This window comes from Ornithodoros turicata, chromosome 2, assembly GCF_037126465.1.
Source record: "Ornithodoros turicata isolate Travis chromosome 2, ASM3712646v1, whole genome shotgun sequence".
In the NCBI taxonomy this organism is placed as follows: Eukaryota; Metazoa; Arthropoda; class Arachnida; order Ixodida; family Argasidae; genus Ornithodoros; species Ornithodoros turicata.
Window position 1 is genome coordinate 111,764,126 of NC_088202.1, and position 19,670 is coordinate 111,783,795.

Genomic DNA, 19,670 nt, shown 5'->3' on the forward strand with positions numbered 1-19,670 from the left:
TCGTCAGATATTTATTTATTTGTTACTTGCTCAGTATTGTAGGAGGAGAAGTGTCTTCTCACCGCATTCCCCCCACTCCCCACTCTCCAAGGTCAAAAATAAAGTTGTTGTTGTTCACCGCATTCCCAAGAATTCGGGACAAGACGTACAGCGGGCTTAACCTGTTCATGTTCCCATAGAGCACATGTACAAGAAATCTAAGAGCGTGTGCAACACATTCCGCTGGCAGCGCTTTGCATTGGTACGCTATAGCGGCGCGCTGCCTGTCACGGCGAACCTTTTAATCAAAATAATTTGGGTGAATATTGGCATGTTCGAGGTTCCATTCATGTTCCAAATTTTCAATATATAAAGAAGGCTTAATTTGTTGCACTGAAGTGTTCGGGGTGAACCCCACAGGCATCATACGCCATGTAGTCCGAACACCTAATTTGTAAAGAGTTTCAGACCCATACGAGCAATCAGAATGTCGCGTAGTATTCGTGAAATAGACTATCAAATAGAAAAGTTCGCAAAATTGGAGGTGTACTCAAGTAACTAGCTATTGTTCTACTGGATGCACGGTCTCGTAAAAGGCGCCAAACGCACCTACAACGTACGAACGTGCGAACATACCTATTCAATTACACTGTAGAATCAAGTAAAATTGCAGCACAATGCACCTATGCTGGTGCGGCTTTGCAACGATTATTTATAGGGTTGCAGATACCTTGGCTAGCAAATCCGAACTCGCTGCTTATTAAGGATATTTGTAAGACTCGAATACAATCGATTTCGGAATGAAACCTTGGACATTATGTTTATTCCAACTCAAAATCCTTTTCAATGAGTAGAAGATTATTTTCGTTGCCTTTAACTTGAGTTACCACTGTTGCAATTAACACTATACAAAGCAGAGACGTAGTCATTCATTTTCATTTTTTCCCCTTCTGTGGGGTTCATTTAGGGGACGTTTGTGGGGGTAGCACAATTCTTCAGGTGATGAATTCAATATCTTTCCTTTTATATACAAATTCAAACTCAAACTCTAGAGCCCGTATTCACCAGCCGCTTAAACCATTGGTTTAGTGACGTTGGGTTTAAATTGATCACGTGATCTCTCCGGCTATGAAGAGGGGTCCAAAGGGTTGACCACAACGCGTGCGCATTATTCACACTGTCACGAGATGGTTGAGGGGTGTGAGAAAGAAGAAGAGGAAGATTCCCGTTTGTTTTTAGATTATGAGGTTGTCAGCGGAGGAAAAGTTCAGGTGGCGATGGCGGTGCTGCAGGTAGTTGCGGAACGGGGTGTCGGAAATCGGCGGTTAGGCCTACCTCTGTATTTGTTAATGAAAAAGCTCATAGACATATGATTGGGGATATGATCGCTTAAACGGTGTACAAAGAGAGCGTTTCCCATGTTATTTAAAAGGCAGCAGTACGTATCCTCGCGGAAGTGATCGTTGTGCTTTTGTCGGTGTTCGTTCGTCGATTGTGATTGCGTATAAGGACTGCATTCGCATTCACCATCGCTTGTTTATCGTCTGTTGCGCGACTTGTGTGGTGAATTGCAACGATCAAGATAGCCTCTCGATTGCTGGGGCATTCCAGCACAGTCTGTTATACGGTTTCGAGCCTCATGTCGTGTTCGCAACGTGTGTGCAAGCGCTTCATCACGGTAGGCTATGTAAACAGAAAGAACATTGATGCTTTTCCTGCATGTGATTCCCACAAGCATAACTTTTACGGTGTTACGGTTCTAAGAAATCAACGTGGTACTTTCAACGTGTCACAAATCTGCAACTCGCGTTTCTTCGGAGCACGACTCATATGGAAAACGTACAGAGGGTGTTGTCTTGTTTATATCCTCGTCCTCTGACTGTCTGTCTGTGTGTGTATGTGCGTGCGTGCGTGCGTGCGTGGTGTGTGTTGTGTTTTGTCATGTTACCCAGGCGTCCCAGCTCGTGAGTTATTTATTATTATAGTTACTATTATATATTCTGTTCATCATCCACTCACTGCTGTACATTTAGGGGTGCCGTGGAGCCAAAGCAGAGGAGAGCTGGTGTGAAATGAGAGTACCTGTTCTGCATAGGTATTGTACGGGACATACCATACAGGAAAAAACGTGCACGCTTAGCATGCACCTGAGCTGGTGTAAGGAGAACAAGTTGTAACATAATTGGGGAAAATACAGTGAAGTACTACACATATGCATATTAGAAATGGTTATTCGTTTGGTTCGCTATTTTGGAATTCAACTATTCAGAATGCGTTGAGGACAGGCACAACACAGCCAAAGTAGAGGCATTGTGGCACTCGCGATAAATAAAGGCGTGATTGCAATGTGGATGCAGGTATAGATGACTGGAGAACTGATTTTCATTGGTCTCTTCTGCTGTGGTATGCTGAAATCAGTAAAACACACATTTCAGTTTCCTTTATGCTTGTATGTGACTCCAGTGGAAATGGGGACCTCGTTCGCTTTTGCTCCGGTATATTTATAATCTGGGAGCATAAAATCTGCTCAAATTTCGTGCATAATGTAAAAAACCCGAGATTAGGGAACACGAAGGGACAGACACAACACGAAGTCTCAAAACTTTTTGAGACTTCGTGTTGTGTCAGTCCCTTCGTGTTCCCTAGTCTCGGGGTTTTTACATTATGCATCATCTTCACCAGCCCGCCTGCTTCCTAGCCATTTTTTCATTGTCAAATTTCGTGTTCAGGGTGAATTCAACATCATGCAATATTTCCATGCCTTGATAGTGTCCACACAACAGCCGCGATACGCTAATGCAATGCCTCTGGAAATAGACAGGCTGCATGAGATGACAACAGCAAGATATACTGGGATGGTCGATACCATGCCAGTGGATAACGATCCCGAATTTCTGCATCGGGGCTGGCAACAACCTGCTCTTACTGTACAATGACGGGGGCGCTTACAGTGTATATCTCAGGAGATGACACTTATAGTAAGCGCCAGCACTACTTATACTTTGTTTTCGAAGGTGCACATTGTCGTTCGGCCATCCGCACGCTCACTCGGTCCCTTGGAGTAGTGTATGGATTTTATCAAGTGGCACATGTCGATGTCACTCACTTTGACAATGTTTTTTTTTTTTACGTTTCCCATGCAAGAGTTCGCAGTAGCGCCTTCTAAAAACAATTGCCGCATTTCGTGCCCCCGGCCAAGCGTTACACAGTTTTCTTCACTAACCATGCATTTAAAACGTAAATTTTGCTGAATTTTTACCAGTTAGATTTCGAATTAGTGCAACGTCACCTGGCGCGACCACTCAACGACAGGTTTTTCAACACACACGTTCACAGTTGCAAGGTATTAATCCGACGTTAATCTAGTCTCTCTCCTAGTTTAAAATACGTCCCATTCAAATACATGGGACCAAAACAACCGGTTTAAGTAGCTCCGGTGGATGATCGAAATGAAATATTCCAGACAAATGTTCGTCCCATTGTGATAGAATTCGTCTCCTGGGCGCTTCTAGTAACTATATCAATCAAACCTCACCAAAGATTTGATGAGAAATTCTTCGTGAACCGGAGATTAGGCCTACCGGTCACCATCTTTTCTGGAAGACTCTGGCGAAATGCGCATGCGCCGTGCAGCTAGGAAGCTCGCTATGTGCGGTGCCATAGGCTTTACGGCAGCAGGTGGTAGCTCATGGGGTGGTGATCCAGGATTGGCGAAAGAAAGTCTCACGTGATCGATTTAAACCCGACGTCACTAAACGAATGGTTTAAGGAAGTTGATGAATACGGGTGTGCAGTCGATCAGCATTAGAATAGAATGTGATCAGGGTCCCTATTCCGAGCTGTGTCGGTAGCGCGGACGTGTCGTTCGGGAGCGAGAGCACGTGGTATGTGACGAAACGTAACGCTAGCGATGAGAATTTCGTATTCCCAGCGCTCCAAACGCATCGCACATAAACGACTGTGTCGCTAACTGGAACGACAGCTTCCACCCTGTCGTTATATGGGGGGCCATACTGCCGTTAAGCGGAGGGAGACCTGTCAAGATGGATGCAAGTTAGTTCGCGGCGCTCCTATCAACACCGCCACGGTTTGGGCGGGTTTTTAGATCGGGCAACAACGCGTTTGTATCAAATAAGACGTCTTTCGTGAAAGTGCTTCACCGCCGAAGCTCTACCTCACTATCATCCATGTCCAGATTATTAGCACTATACACAAAGGTGTACCTAAAGCTTACAGTTTTTCACTTGTCAACTGTCCTGACAGCTGCTTCGCCGGGAATTTAATATCGCGGCGAATTCTGCCCACTCATTTTGCCTGTCTAATTGCGTGTAGGCCGCCAGTAAAATGCCCGTGAATAAACTGCGGTGCTCGATCACGAACTACAACACAATTTCATATTATTCGTGGGTTGAGCGAGAAACACGAGACTTCTTCTCCATCGTCAACGCGTCTTAGTCGTCGTCTGCTTCCAAAACAAGGCATTCCACGTGATCCTTCTCCGGCTGCGCTATTGGGTGAGAGTACGGAGCCTCGTTCTCAGACGTCTTAACCTCTAGCGACAGTCAACAAACCAAGCGCACTGTCGTTAAAAGCGGCATGGGAATACCAAAACTGGCAGGTGTAGCTCCCGGTGGTCGTAATCGCCTTCTGCCGATACTCCTCTGACACCGTCGCTGGCCCTCAACAGCGGCTCGGAATAGAGCCCCGGCATATTGTCCCAGGGATGCCGTTGCGATGCAAGTGTGACCTACATTTTCTAGAAGAATGTGCGCGGACACTTGTTTGAAAGTCACGCACACGACAGCCGATTCCGTACAAAAACATTCAATAGAGCGCGAGCTCTCTGGGAATCATTGTACCGTTGTTTGCTTCGTGTATTAAAGGGAGAAGTGAAAATTTTTGTTGTGTACGTTCGATGGAGAACGCGTAAATGCAGCCTGTTTGTTGCATCCACGATAGGGACTCAATGGACTCAAGGGACTCAACGAATGCAGATTATTTATCCGGCAAACCATGTCAACTTGAAGAAATCACGCCCCCTAGCTCACCATACACGTCCTGCTACGGATCGCTTACCAACAGCAGAGAAGTTCGCCGACGAGATACTAAATGCCTGTTCCGACATATAGCGATTTGCTATATAGAGCTAGAAAATAGCCCGATATTTTCCTCCTCGCAGTGCTCCAAATCGCTACATATTAGCGCTGGCCGGAGTTGAGCTCATGTCTACTTTTTCAGCACTGATGTTAGCGCTACATTCGTGTTAGCCAATGAGAAGGCTCTTCAGCGATGACGTCGGGGAAGTCGTAGAGTTGTTTCGCTTCCGCATTTCACGGCACGGCGACCGCATTGGAACCAACGAGTCTGTCATCCAAAATGTGTGGTAATTTTTCGTTCAGTCGGTTGATCAAACTTGTTCGTGCGCATGCTGTCGAACCCCGGAGGCGTCATGATGGGTGAGACCGGAAACAACAACCGAACTTCCGCTAAATAATAGCGCTAGCGCTGCTTTGCAAGTGTGAACCGTCCAATAGTAGTGAGCGCTGTTTTTGCGTGCTGTTTTGGGGCCCGCTGTTTTGTATATTTGCGCGCTGCAATATGTCGTAACAGGCCTTAACACGAGATGCAACACCCTCTTTATTGGTCCCCAGTTTTGGTGAAAGGCATTTGAACTACATCGAACGAGCCATGCGGTTGGCTCTGGCCAGGACACATCGCTATAGCGCATGCCATCAAACATCACTTCAAGCAAATAGCAAAAATAGAATATTATAGAATTCAATACAAGTATATAGCGAAAAAGTAGCGAGAGTAAGTCCCAGTGAGAAGTAGTACATCGTAAAACAAGTAAAAATAGGACAACAGATTGAGAACACAAGCGCATAAATGAACATAAAAGAATGCAATTCCATGTTGTATTCATTTTCTTTATTTACTAGTACAGTTATCTCCGCAGTAGCGATGGAGGTGGCGGGTAGAAAGTACATAGCCACAACCAACTGGCCGCGAGCCACAGCGTAAATATTACATGGCCCCACTGCGTAAACATTACGGTCTATTTTCACTCCCATCCATAGTGTGGAGCAAGAGCATCTCAGAGTAATCTCATATTCCTTTTCTACAAAATTAAGGCCCCGGTGCTATTAATATTTTCACGATTAAAGGACGATTTCATCGGATGCAGTATGACAGAGGTGTAGTCAAGATACTCGTCAAGATCGGTCGTCACCTTCGTCACCTGTGTGCACGTTTCCGTTGAAATCCCCCACTTATCTCCCTCGTCCAACTACCACTCATGTGCTCGATGTGGAAGCTGTCATCGACCGGCCAATTGTATATTTACTACAGGATGTGATGTGACGTGATACAGAAAAAAAAACAAAAAACTACAGGATTCATCCACGAAGCAATCATTATATCGCTTTAGGAAGTTGTTCCCTTTCTCTAAATGTCCTTTCGTTCTTAATACAGGTGTATAAGAGATACTTAAAAAATAATCAGGAAGAGCGACGGTAAAAAGAGAAAGAGCTGAGCGGTCGTGGAAAACAGTTCCGCTCTTCCCTTGTATGTCGTTGTACTCTGGTATATGCATGCGTAACGTTGTTTGATTAATGTTTCCCGATATCATGTACTGAAAGTGCTTGTCTTTAACTAGTTGTCGTTATACATTTGGCGTAAATTGAATTAAAGTTGAGTCATCGCAGCCTGCGCAGTTAGATCCCTGGGTACTCCTTGCACAATCTACATGCAATTGCTACAGCGGACCGTAACCTCGGCCATCGCAATATTCGCTGCTCATGACCCCAATATCATGCGTTTTCAGACGCAATATTGCTAATTTTCTGGCTGGTTTAGAGTTGCTGAACGAGGAGAAAAGTCAGGAGCATGCTCCTGAAAAACGCGGCACTGGGTTGTGTACCGCACGTGGTGCCCACCCGCGATGACCAACCACCACCTCCTTCGCAACTGCTGCGATAGCTGTATTAGCAAACAAAGCAAATGAATACAAAAGGAAATTGCGTTTTTTAATTCTAAGTTGCATTTGTGTTCTCAAATTGTTGTTGTATTTTAACTTGAGGATTTTAACAAAAGAGGATGTTGTGTCTCGTGCAAGAGACAAGGTAAGTTTCTCGTTAGCGAACCTGTGTGGTGTTCATAAACGAGAACTCCAGCAGGGCGTCATTCCTTCAAGTTCACACGGTTTGCTGGAGAAATAACCTGCACTCGCAGAGTTCCTATTGTGCAAACAACCAGGCGGTATTTACACTTTCCCCGTCGAATATACACAACCATTTTCATTTTTGTCTTTAATGCATGACGCAAACAACAATGCAAACATTTCCGCAGAGCTCGCGCTCAAGCATATTGATTGTTTTTGTTTGGAAACTGCTCTCGCGTGCTTGACTTGAGTGTCTGCGCACATTCTTTTAGAAAATGTAGGTAACACTTGCAAGTCAACGGGATCCCTGGTACGTACGCTTATCACAAAAAAAAAAAAAAGAAAGTGCAATGGATTCAAATGCTGCCTGGGTGACGCAAGTTAAGGCAGCGAAAATTACGCTCTGCTCATTGAAGATGATTTTGCGTTTGAGTAATCATAATGTCCGAGGTTTCATTCTGAAATAGGTTTAATTCGAGTCCTACAAATATCCTAAATAAGCAGCAAGCTAGGATTTTCTAGCGATGGTATCTGCGACCCTGTAAATCATCATTGCAATGCCGCACCAGCATATATGTATTGTGCTGCCATATTATTTGATTCTACACTCTAATTGAAGGGTCTTGTTCGCACGTCGCACGTTTGGCTCATTGTACGAGACGGTAAGGCATTAGTAAGAAATCCAGTAATACTTGAGTGCACCTCCAATTTTGCTAACTTTTCCATTTTATAGACCATTTCACGAATACCACGCAAAATTCTAACATTCTGGTTGCTCGTCGGGGTCTGAAACTCTTCACAAATTAGGTCATAGCGTATGATGCCTGTGGGGTTCACCCCGACGCTTCAGTGCAGCAAATGAAGGCTTCTTTACAAGTTGAAAATTTGGAAACTCAGTGAAATCGCGAAGATGCAAATATTCATCCAAAGAAATTGCATTAAAAGTTTCGCCGTGCCACATGCTACATTGCGTACGAATGCAAAGCGCTGTCAGCGGAATGTGCTGCACGCGCCTTTAGATTCCTAATACACCGGGGTCTATGGAAACTTAAGCATGTGAAGCCTACTTTACATTCCGTACCGAATACTCGGGCATGCTATCTGCAATTTTTTGCAGCGTGATAGCATTTTATTGGTCTTTTAATAAACGAGCTGTGAGACACCATCAATAAAATGAATGGTACGGTAGTCATTACAGTACAGACGTGCGACTTTCTAACGTCGTGAACAGTCTGGGCATCGTGATGCTATTGCATCATCACGCGCTTGCTTTGAAAGTCCTCCAAAGTTTCCTTGAAGAAACCCAGCTAATAGGCATTTCGTAACTTTTCTTTCTTGCGGGACAAGTGTTTCCCGATGGCCGAACTGTGACTTGTGCTACTAGTTGCTAGTTCCCTCTTCCTGTTTTTCTTCTTTCCTCGTTTCTCCGCTTGTGGGTGTGAATTCCACCCCAACCCGTTTGTAACAAACCCATGTGCAGGTGTACTGATATAACCAGCTCGACTTTGACGCGACTTACACCAGTAGGACTTTTTGTGAATTTCTCTATCATCGTCATGATCATCAGCAGCAGCAGTATGCGCATTAGTTTACTATTCGCTTTCAGTGCCCCCAGGAGATCCCATTATTCTGGATGACGAAGGGAGGAGGTTAGAAGGCCTCGCAGGAAGATTCAACGAAGGCGACAACCTGCGTCTCGTCTGCGAAGTGGAAGGAGGTAAGTTTCGCTTGGTGGCTGAAAAGCAACGGGTTTAGCTGCCGGGCTTGAATACCTCATTATGCAAGATAATTTGCTACGGTGTCTAAAGTCACATTATGCATTGTTATCTCCAATACGAAATGTAAACTATGAGTTTATTTAATCTTTTGGGATAAAACTGTTGTTTGGAGGAATAGTATAGAAAAGAAGTAGAAAGAAAAAATGGGAAAACACAACATTTGCTATCGTAGTCTGCGTAGCTCACCATCATACTATTAATCCACAAGTTAACCGAACCTTAGAAACTAGTATTAATCAACGGAACCAGAATACGCGCGGAAAGAATAAAAAGACAACAAGAGTCACACAAAGACAAGGTGGGTAGTCCTCTTGGACTACCCACCTCCTCTTGGACTACCGAAATCCCAGAGCAAGAGGGTTAGCACGCTCCTCCCTCTCCTGTGCCACCATCATCTCTCCCTTCCCTCTCTCACCCTCCCCTCTTCTCCCTCCCCTGGGTGCACCGAGCCGCCACTTCAGAGCAGGCTGGCCGCACGTACCTTTCCTCCTACATCACCCCTCTCCCCTCAATCTGACCATCCAAGGTTAGGCTTCGTGGATCTTTTCCACGAGCTGGCCCGTGTTTCTGTTGTCTTATCTGTGAAGCTGAACTATATAATTAAATGACCGTGACGTGTTATTTTTGTTTCATTTCATTCATAGGCAAACCTCGTCCTGTAGTGACGTGGTGGCGTGACAAACGACTGGTGGACGACAACTTCACGTTCAGTGAAGACGGCACGACAGCACGTAACAAGTACGAAATCAAAGAGCTAAGAAGATCGGACTTCCTAACTGTGCTCGCTTGTCAAGCTGCCAATAACAACGTTACGATGGCTGTCTCACGCTCCATAACACTTGACATGAATCGTAAGCTCCTATTTTTATTTCTGCTAAAAGGTGCAGGGCTACAGACGTAACGTCGTATAAGTTCTTCGGTTTCCGCAATGAAATGTTCGTGAGTGCCCAGTAGAGTTCGCGTTGAGCTATGTTCTATACAGGAAACTTATGTAAGTGTGCCTTGAATAGGACGCAAAACCATGATGGTCGTTGCGCTGTAAACTGTAACCGCTCTGGAGTAGCGGTCTCCATGTTCGTGCAGCCACAATCTTCATCTTATTCTTTTTAACCGCTACGTCTTATAATTTACACGTAAGGTGAGTCAATTAACATATGTGTGGCGACATGCCGCACGTGCCGCAGGGCAGGAATGCGGATAATTTCGACCACCTGGGGTCGTTTAACGTGTCCGTAACATCTGCGACGCACGGTGCAGGAGGCAACGCTTACCTCCTCCCACACATTGCTACCCTCATCGGTCAGGAACGAACCGATACATCTTAGTGGATGTGCGAGCAGTTCCTTCTGCTGAGAAAGCTGGGAACTGCCGTAATGCTGCCGGCGGCGGCTGACACTCTGCGTTAAAGTGAACAAATAAAAACATAAAGCTGTTTGTACTTTGTACTCAGAGAAAGGAGAAGCTGAATCGTGCAGTAAGCCGTAGTGCATGGCTTATATCACTTAATACCTAGAAAGCTGAAGTTGCGATATAGTAGCTCAATGCTTCTCACACTCGCACATGTCCGCCTGCAAATCTCTGCACCAATATATGTTAGACTTCTCACATTCAAAACATTGTTCTAGGTGCATGACTGTCGGCTGTGTCATCATCTTTCTGCATCTTATGTGAAACACAATTTTTGATCTTACATTTGTGTGACCAAATCTCGAGCATCCAGTTTGGGAACCACGCCATGAGTTTAAAGCTTTAAGTCTTTAAAGCTTCTACAGCTTACGAAAATATATCCGAAACTGGCCGCTTCGTTGTCTTCAATGGTGGGAGATCTCAATGAGGTCGCATGCTATAGCAGGCTTGATGAACGTCCACCAGTGATGGCGAGTTAATGACGAGTTGTCGAGGCTGTGCGGTTTCTTTTGAACAGGCCATCACTCAAGAAACGATGCTGCAAATCGGTATTGCGGGATATTTGCAAAATACATGTGTAGTTCGGGAGGTTCCATGTCCTAGTGACCCCGGGTGGTGAACTGCTGCCGATTATTCAGAGCCTTGATTTTCCGAATCCGTCGATGTGTGGACGAGCAATTTTTGGCAATAGATTGACTGCTGATCGAACACGTGACCTCACGAACCAGTTAATGCGCCGCGAAGGAACACTTCTCAAATCGAATCATCCACATAATTTTGGCGACCGTGTACTCGTCAGCTATAGCTCTACACCTACCTTAATAGCATAACTAACGTTTACGCTTCGTGTGACTTCTTGCACGGCAGTGATCCCTTTGGATGTCACCATTCAACCGCCCAACCGTCCCCTGTCAGCTGATCAGGAACTAGAGCTCGTCTGCACATCCAGTGGATCCCGTCCGCCGGCTCTGCTCACGTGGTGGAAGGGAGGAGAGCAATTAATCTCTTCCAAAGAACACCAAATGCAAGAGGGACTGAGCACCAGTTCGAGCGTGATTATCTTCACACCACGTGCGGAGGACAACGGTCAAGTACTCTCGTGCCGTGCCGAGAACCAATTCATCGCTGGCAGTGCAATAGAGGAAGGCTGGAAGCTGGACGTCTTCTGTGAGTCATACAGTTCTGTGTTGTCTCAGTAATATTTACATGATCTCGGGTCAGCATGTAGAGATTTATTGGTTTCCATTTGTGTTGACGGCTTCTGCATTAATTGTTCTAATTCTTGGCAGTGATTAGGATTGATGCCGACTTTTCCTTCTGTCAACTGCAACTGCAAGCTACTATAACGAATGACATAGTGTTACGTTATAGTACACGCATCTTTCAGGGTGATAATTCCTTTATTGTGTTTATTTTTTTTTATATTTGGAACATGCAGTGTGCAATAGCTGAACACCAAGTGCAAGAACGTAGTAAACCTCACTCAGTGGTGTTCTAGATTCTAGAACCTGTTGTTGTAGCACTCCTTATCGACAGGGAATGAATGGTGCAGAACGCTGAGGTCGGAAGATCTAGATGAGCTACTCTTGAAATGGGAAGCGACACACAAACTGCTCGCGACACGCATGTCTGAAATCGCGATGAGATGTCAGAGTTAAACTTTTTTTAAAACAATTTAACGCTCCGTTTTCAAGTTGGTATGGGTGACAGTCTGCTCCACAAATGATTGGTCCAGCTCGCTGGCTTAGTCGCTTTCCTGCATTTTGAATTGTTACTAACACAGCACTGTGGTCCTGTTGATAGGAGTGCATCACACACGTACTAGGAGCCAAAGAAAATAAACGGACAAAATACAGAGATTGAACACCATAACAGCTCCAGTATCAATTACTTTACTGTACAGAAGAACTGGTATACCTACCCTTGTCATGCAAGAGATCTATGCCCTGTGTTGTGTTTCGTGGTGTTAGTCGATGGCTACACCGGTTGTCCTGTACAGTACAGCTGCTAATGGTGGGTCACTTGTTGTGTTCAATTACTCTGTTCGGTTCGTTTCTCTCTGTTTCTCTTTCTTTTTCGACTGCTGGTGTGGATATGACGTAGTTGTTGGTATGTGGCTGGACGAAGGAAATCGGTGGTGGCAAAACAGAATTTACCGAATCAAATGTTTTCAAATCAATTAAGTATGTTTGTTGCTTTTCTCTAGACACGCCTCGAGTTATGCTACAGTTGGGGCAGAACCTCAAAGCTCACGACATCCAGGAAGGCAACGACGTGTACTTGGAGTGCCTCGTAGATGCTAGCCCGCCGGCATCGGAAGTCGCCTGGTTCTTTGGAGGCCGCGAAGTGATAACCGACCTGTCGGCGGGAGTCATCATTAGCAATCAATCGTTTGTGCTGCAGAAGGTTCGTCGATCTCACCGTGGACACTATACCTGTGCAGCTGTTAATCGCGAAGGACGGGGCGTCAGCAATGTGTTCACACTCCGGGTTAAATGTAAGTACTTGGCCTTCTGTACAGATGAGGTCATCTGGAAAGTTGACAGACCGTGAAAAACTCCTCCGAAACTCTTTGGAACTGAAAAAAAGAAGAAGAAAAGTAGTATGGGAGGAAACAGGGGGTGGTAAATTGTGGTAGCCAATCCCACTTGGAGCTACAGCAGTCTATCTTGCTCCCCTCTGCTTTTGTCTTATCCAGCTGTCAGCGTCCTTTTATTCTTCATCGTTTCAGCCCGCGTGGGGGCGCTCATTATCCGACCACGCGGGGGTCTATAGTGTCACCCGATTCGTCTTCTGTCCTAGGGCGTTATTAAATATCGCCTTTACGGATCCATAGAAAGATAGCGTCCCGGAAGTTTTCAGCGGGATGTAAGATTTAGCATTGCGCAGGACGAGTTCGATCATGCTTTTTTTTTTCTTTCGTCCCGCTTCCCGTTTGCTCATTTATTTTAATCAAGCCTTCCTGGTTCTGACACTTTAAGATGTCGTGCTTCATTGCATCATGCACGACATATACTGCATGCAAGACTGGGAAAGACATGCAAACAAAGGATTATTTTTATATGTGTCGTTGTTAGCGAGATAGAAACCCTCGAACAAACCTCCGCGTCAAGCTCTAACGTCAGAGAATCAGGAGCCTCGGCGATTCCCATTGATTCTCGAAAGCACGTAACCTTCCCGCGGCTTCCTCCTTGGCGTGGAGGTCAAGCGTGATGTCAGAGTCCGGTACGTCACGGTACTCCAGGTGCCTATTTTCTCCGCGTCCATCGACCACTTTTCTCTAAAACTTGGAATGCAGGCCCACATGAACGCACATAACCATCTCCTACATTTATCCCGCGTAGCTTGAGGCGAAGTGAGGCACCACCTTTAGCAGCTTCCGAAGTGAGATCTTGCAAATAGCGCTGCCCGCGAAACGTTAACAGCTGCTTTGGAATACAGCGTTCCACTATCACCACGTCTTTTACGCGTACTCCGTCTAAATGTTGCAAAGACTCAACGAATGGAAGGTACAGGAAGTTCGCTTATGGCGGGCTGAAACACAAGCCTTGTTTCAGTTGCTCCAATGTGCAAAGCCCATCAGAAGCGGATGTACGGCGTGTCCCGGAGGGAATCCATTAGCGTTCGCTGCGAACTAGAGGCCGATCCGGGAGAAGTGACTTTTCACTGGCGCTTTAATAGTTCGTCGTCTGGGAAACGGCTCGACTTGGCTAGCTACAGCAACACCTTCACACAAAGCACCACCGTCTACACTCCAGAGAGCGAGGACGATTATGGCTACTTGCTCTGCTGGGGAGTCAACGAAGTGGGAAAGCAGATTCGACCATGCAATTTCACTGTGATTCCCGCGGGTAAGCCAATTTACCATGACCTTTATAGCAACAGAATTGCTTTGGATGTGCAACAACAAATGCACCGTCGTCGTGACAACGCCTAGGATATACCGTTTAAAAAAAAAAAAAACTAGAAGAAGTGGCATTCGGGATTATAAATATTATGCATAGAACTTACAGGATTTCTTTATGTCTCTTAGACAAGGCAACCTGAAATCTAGCGGCGTTATGAGATGGTTTTGAAACATTTGATACAGCTGTGACAGAAGATCAAGCGTTACCTGTCCACGACATTTCTTACCGTGTCTTAGAAATATGTTACTTTATCTAGGCCAACCTTGTACATGTACGACTCGAGTCAAAGTTAACTTGAACAGCGCTTCAGCCTGCGAAGTGGGAAGAGAGCCACCCTGGCAGCGCCTAGAATAAAACAACGCCTTCATAATACTGGACACCACTCTAAGTGCAAATAGACGACGAAAACACCTTCCCCGTTATATCTATTATAGGGGAGACCGGGGAGAGTTGTCACACGGGTCAATTGTCGCACTCGCTAGTTAAAGAAAAACGAAGCACAGTAGCTGGGCATTTTGCAGCTGTTTGTTAGCAGCACGAGCAACCACTAACCGAAGAAACGTTTATTGTCACGGAAGGAATGGCAAGGTGCACACAGAACAAGTTTTTTTGTCACGAGTAAATGAAATTTTCCGTTCTTGCAATTTTCAAATTTTGTACAACACACACTAAAGGTCCAAAGAATGCAGGAGTTCGTAATGTTTATTCAACTTTCGGACCACTTTTCGGGAATCTTCAGCTGAATACGCTCCACAGTTAATTCCAACGTTGAGGCAAAGTCATTGCTGGTGTCATAGGGCTCAGCTGTCCCATACGATGTGGAGTAAGTTGTCACGTGCTTTAACTGGTAGAGCAGCTGACAGCTCAAAATATATCCGCGATAAAGTGCTTCAGTAGCTTTTTTTAGGACATCTTAGAGATCGTGTAATAATTTACTGCCGCTTCTTACATTTACAATGCTGGTCTACCAGCCAGTAATGACTATAGCTTGCATGAATCCTGTACAGCTAGGAGAGACGTGGAAAAATAATATGTAAGGCATAGATAATAGGTTCTTCTCTGCTCGATTAGTTTGTTTTCTATGTGTACTTCCAATGTTATTTCATTCGGTACATCTCCACAATAGATATTCCGGGAAAATGCAACTGAGATAACCTGCCCCAGCCCGTGTGACAACCTGCCCCGCTACTGGGACATATTGTCACACTTGATGACCAACCTAAAACCATCTGCCAACATGCCGCGAAAATCTCTCTTATAGACTGGTTTTGGAAGCCAGCTTCAGTTTAATATGTACGTTGTGTTGCCAAAAGATCACACTATAATCCAGCATTAATTTCTTCAGCCTCAAGACCGTACTTTTCGTCACAGCAAAGATAGAAGTAAAAACTGGGACAACTCCCCCCGGTCTCCCCTAAGCACTACGAAGGTCCGCACGCCGGCATGACGTTCAGGTTAACGCTGATGCGAGCTGTACATTGAATGAGCGAATGTACAAAGGCGCGTGGTCCAGTATGCGTATTTGGACACGCTTGAAAAAAATATTTAACGCAAAAATAATGTGCAAGCTAGGCGCGGTGTATACTGGACGTTAGCAACATGCCCCTGAGCTTGAGGAAAAGATGGGGCATAACGCGAACATGGCAATAATTGGTAAATTTTTATTAGGAATGATTTCAATGCACACAATACAAGTGTGTTTCTAGGCAATGTGTGCAGCAGAAGCGGAAGTCTATGTGCGTTGGTAAAAGAAAACCGCATAAATCTGTGCATTTGTGGTGAAGAGTGCGCCGCTTTTGCCAATTCTCAGAATCTGTCTTCGGGTTTAGAGGCTTTTGTACGTCATTCCTCATGTCGTGGGAAGGAAAGGCGTTGTCTGGGCAAATTGGCTAGGTCATTTAATTTAAGCATCTAATCTAAGGTTTGTGAAGCAAATAATATTACCGGGAATCCCAGTTGTCCTTTATGGCATTTGAAATACTACAATTTTAAATCGTTGCGAACAGGTGAGACGCCGTGAAATTCGAACTGTCCCGAACTGCCGTTGAATTCGAACTGGAAGTAATATGAAACTGCGCTATGCTCACTATCACCATTTCACAATTGCATTGGGGTGAAGGCTTCGCATTAGACTCTAATAACCACTAACTACTGTGTACTACATTATTGTCTGTAAACCCACCCCAAAACTGAGTGGAGCGAACACTTGCCAGTGTCATAATCTGATGTCCAACAAAGTTAAAATCTAGGCAGGTTGGTAACTCACTTTAAAATCGATAGAACTCCAACGCTGGGCAAAAAAGGACAAATGACGGTACAAGTAAAGACAAACAACGATTGCACTGAACTGCCAACCAAAGGTTTATTCCATCAAACCAGGACATTTTGTACTCTCCTCTCCTAGGTCTTCCGGTGCTGGTGTTTCAATGTGTATAACTGGAAAGCTTCTTCCCGGTATGAAGTCATCAACACTCTTAGATAAATGTATTGAAGGCTCAGTAACGCAATTCCCCTTTAATCTTTTAATTTCTTTCGCTTCTATGAACAACAAGGCTCCTTGTTTGCTGCTTTTAAACAGTACTATAGCATTTTTAAATAGTGGCTGACGTGACGTCATTCACAATTTTTGTTATGCTCCGCCAATGTACTATAGGTTTTCACAAATTAGCCACATGTTCTTTCAGCCTAGTGTTTCACACACCTGGTTGTCTGGCCTATGTAAACTTGACCACATTTTAGTGGTTGGTAACCTATAAGTTCCACCCTCATGACAATTGATATACTTATTTTCATGGTTCATTTTGCAACCTTTTTTTTTTTTTTTTTTTACTTTCCTCGTTAAGGTACTAAGCGATTTCCGTTCCACAGGTACTACATATACCCCATAATGCTTAGAAAATCTATAATGAATGGCCAGCCTTATATACATATGGTGTAACACTCAAGTTACGTTTATCTATATCCAATCCTTCCTTAACTTTTCCATCATTTACGTGCTGAAAAACCTGATGGACTGTGTTATCGGGAATCCTGCTTCTTCTAATCTATCAATATGGTTCTTACAACTTCTTTCCATCCGATGCTCGCAAGACAGGCTTAAAGAACTAAAAATCGCATAATATGCGGTGGCATGTTTTACTGTTTTTGAAATATATAAATCAAACGGGATTAGAGGTTATTTGCATCTCTGTGTGTGTTCCCAACAGATACCCACTTCCCCTTGTTGAATTTGCGATATCCAAAAATTTGATAATCCCATGTCCTGACTCTTCTAAAGTAAATTGCAATCCTTTCCCCTTTTCCTGGAATAGTCTTTTCGCTTCTACTGCAAGAACCTCATGTGTTGCACAAGTCAGATAATCATTCGCGTACCTGGGAACGCCAACTACTTCCGCCCCCCCCCCCGATTTTTTAGCTCATTAACAATGTTCCGGTCAATTTCCGCTAAAAACAAAGCACTTAAGATAGGTGCGATCTTAGATCCTATGTCAGACTCCCTTTTTCTGTTTATATACTTTCTTATTGACCTCAATCATTGTTGATTCTATATATGGTTTCAATAATTCCAAGAAATTTCCGGCGTAACATCCTGTTTGATTTATAAATTTTGCCGTTCCGAACTCCTCAATTTCCCTTCTGACACATTTCAACATTTCGTCTGTTAGGGTATTATAATACAAATGTACAACGTCTAACGAGAAAATTTTAATTTTCTCATGCCCTAATTCTCTAAGCAACTCAATAGCGTTCATAGAGCTGTTTTTTTTTACTTCGAATGGATCATTAACATTTAGATTCTTGATTTTCTTTTGTAAAAAAGAACTTGCTACTCTTGCCATGCTCCCCTCTCAGACATAATTGTTCGACAAAGAAAAACCTTCCTTATGTAATTGTACTGTAAAGAATGCCTCCAGATAGACTACTTGCACCTTTTTTCTTCTCAAAGTAATGCAATTTTCTAATCCTACTTCTTCAAACATGTTTTTTGGACTTTGCTTTAATTCCCCTACTGGGTCTACGTTTTACAATTACAAGCCTGTGTTAGCCCGTTAACATTAGGCTAAAAGAACTAATTTGAAGAAAACTTACAGTAAATTGGGGGAGCATACGAAAAATTGTGAAGGCTGTGAGCCACTATTTAAAAATGCTATGGTACTGTTTAAAAGTAGAAAACAAGGAACCTTGTTGTTCATTGAATCCAAAGAAATCAAACGATTAGGGGGGATTGCGTTACTGAGCGTCCAGTACATTTACCTAAAAAAAACCTTCATGTCGGGAAGAATGTTTGCGGTGATACTCGTGGAAACATATGCACGAGAAGAGGAGGAGAGGAGAGTATAAAAGGTCCTGGTTTGATCAAATAAATATTTGGTTGGCAGTTCTGTGCAGTCGTTGTTTGTCTTTACTTGTAGTACCGTCCTTCGTCCCTTTTTTACCCAGCACGGGGGTTTTATCGATTAAAAAAATATATCGTTATATCCTACTGCATTTTGCCATCAAATGCAGTGTATTATGAGCACGGGACCACGCCATTTTTGCTAAATTTCCCACTAGGCAATATCAATGTGTTACTCACACTAACAGACTCAAGGCTCTTATCAAGCCTCAACCAGCTCATTTCTTGCCATGGTCACTTTTCAGGACCGCCCGAGCCGGTCAGTAACTGCACTCAGGTGAACGCCACAGAAGATGCCGTCTCTTTCGAGTGTGTTTGGGACGCCTGGGACGGCGGGGTATCTCCCGTAACATATCAGGCAGACGTGTACGACGCAGACTTTGGAGTGTTACTAGCCAATGCGTCTTCTACGGGGAGCCCTTCTTTCACGTTTGAGGGCTTGCCAGGAGGTACCACTTTTCGGGTGGATGTTTACTCGGTGAATGCGAAAGGTCGAAGAACTCCGCATCGCGTCATGGTGAACACGTTGCGACCTGCTGAAAAACTGACAGGTGGGTTATGCTTTTCTATAGACAGTCATCATCTGTATACGTTAGCTTGTTTCAGCTGTGTGTTTCGTGCAGATTCTGCAATTATTATGCAGCAAAGGCTGTTTTGTTGTTCAACACAACCTGACGTAGAGGTCCCGACAAAAGTTAACGGAACACGCGAGCTGCGTACATTTTCGCTGCTGGGTAGTTTCATTTTAAATCGAACAGCGCGGAAACTACTCCACGCGCGAGCGTCGCACGTGGCGCGATTTGCGTCGTTTGCGCTGTCCTCTAACATATATTTTTTCTGGGCGAATTAAAAAATACGACTTTCACACGTTGTTCGATTTAAAATGAAACTACCCTGCTGCGACACCATAGCGGCAGGCGGAAGCGGGCGAGTTTGGGCGAGTTCACTGCTTCGGAGGGGTGGATGCGTGCGCTGTTGGCGACACACCGCGATAGTTTCGGTATCGCTAGTCTTGAATGCACGCGTCCGAGAAGTGGGCTGGA

The 19,670-nt window shown here is 44.5% G+C and overlaps 1 protein-coding gene across 1 annotated transcript in view; it reads left to right on the plus strand.

Annotated features, from left to right (window-relative positions):
* Positions 1–19,670, plus strand: part of LOC135383955 (protein turtle homolog B-like) — a 214,160-nt gene that overhangs the window by 187,324 nt on the left and 7,166 nt on the right. The window contains exons 3-8 of the mRNA XM_064613226.1: positions 8,745–8,855; positions 9,561–9,767; positions 11,191–11,490; positions 12,530–12,820; positions 13,881–14,174; positions 18,873–19,178. Of these exons, the coding sequence (XP_064469296.1) occupies positions 8,745–8,855; positions 9,561–9,767; positions 11,191–11,490; positions 12,530–12,820; positions 13,881–14,174; positions 18,873–19,178 (1,509 nt within the window). The remainder of the gene's footprint in view (positions 1–8,744; positions 8,856–9,560; positions 9,768–11,190; positions 11,491–12,529; positions 12,821–13,880; positions 14,175–18,872; positions 19,179–19,670) is intronic.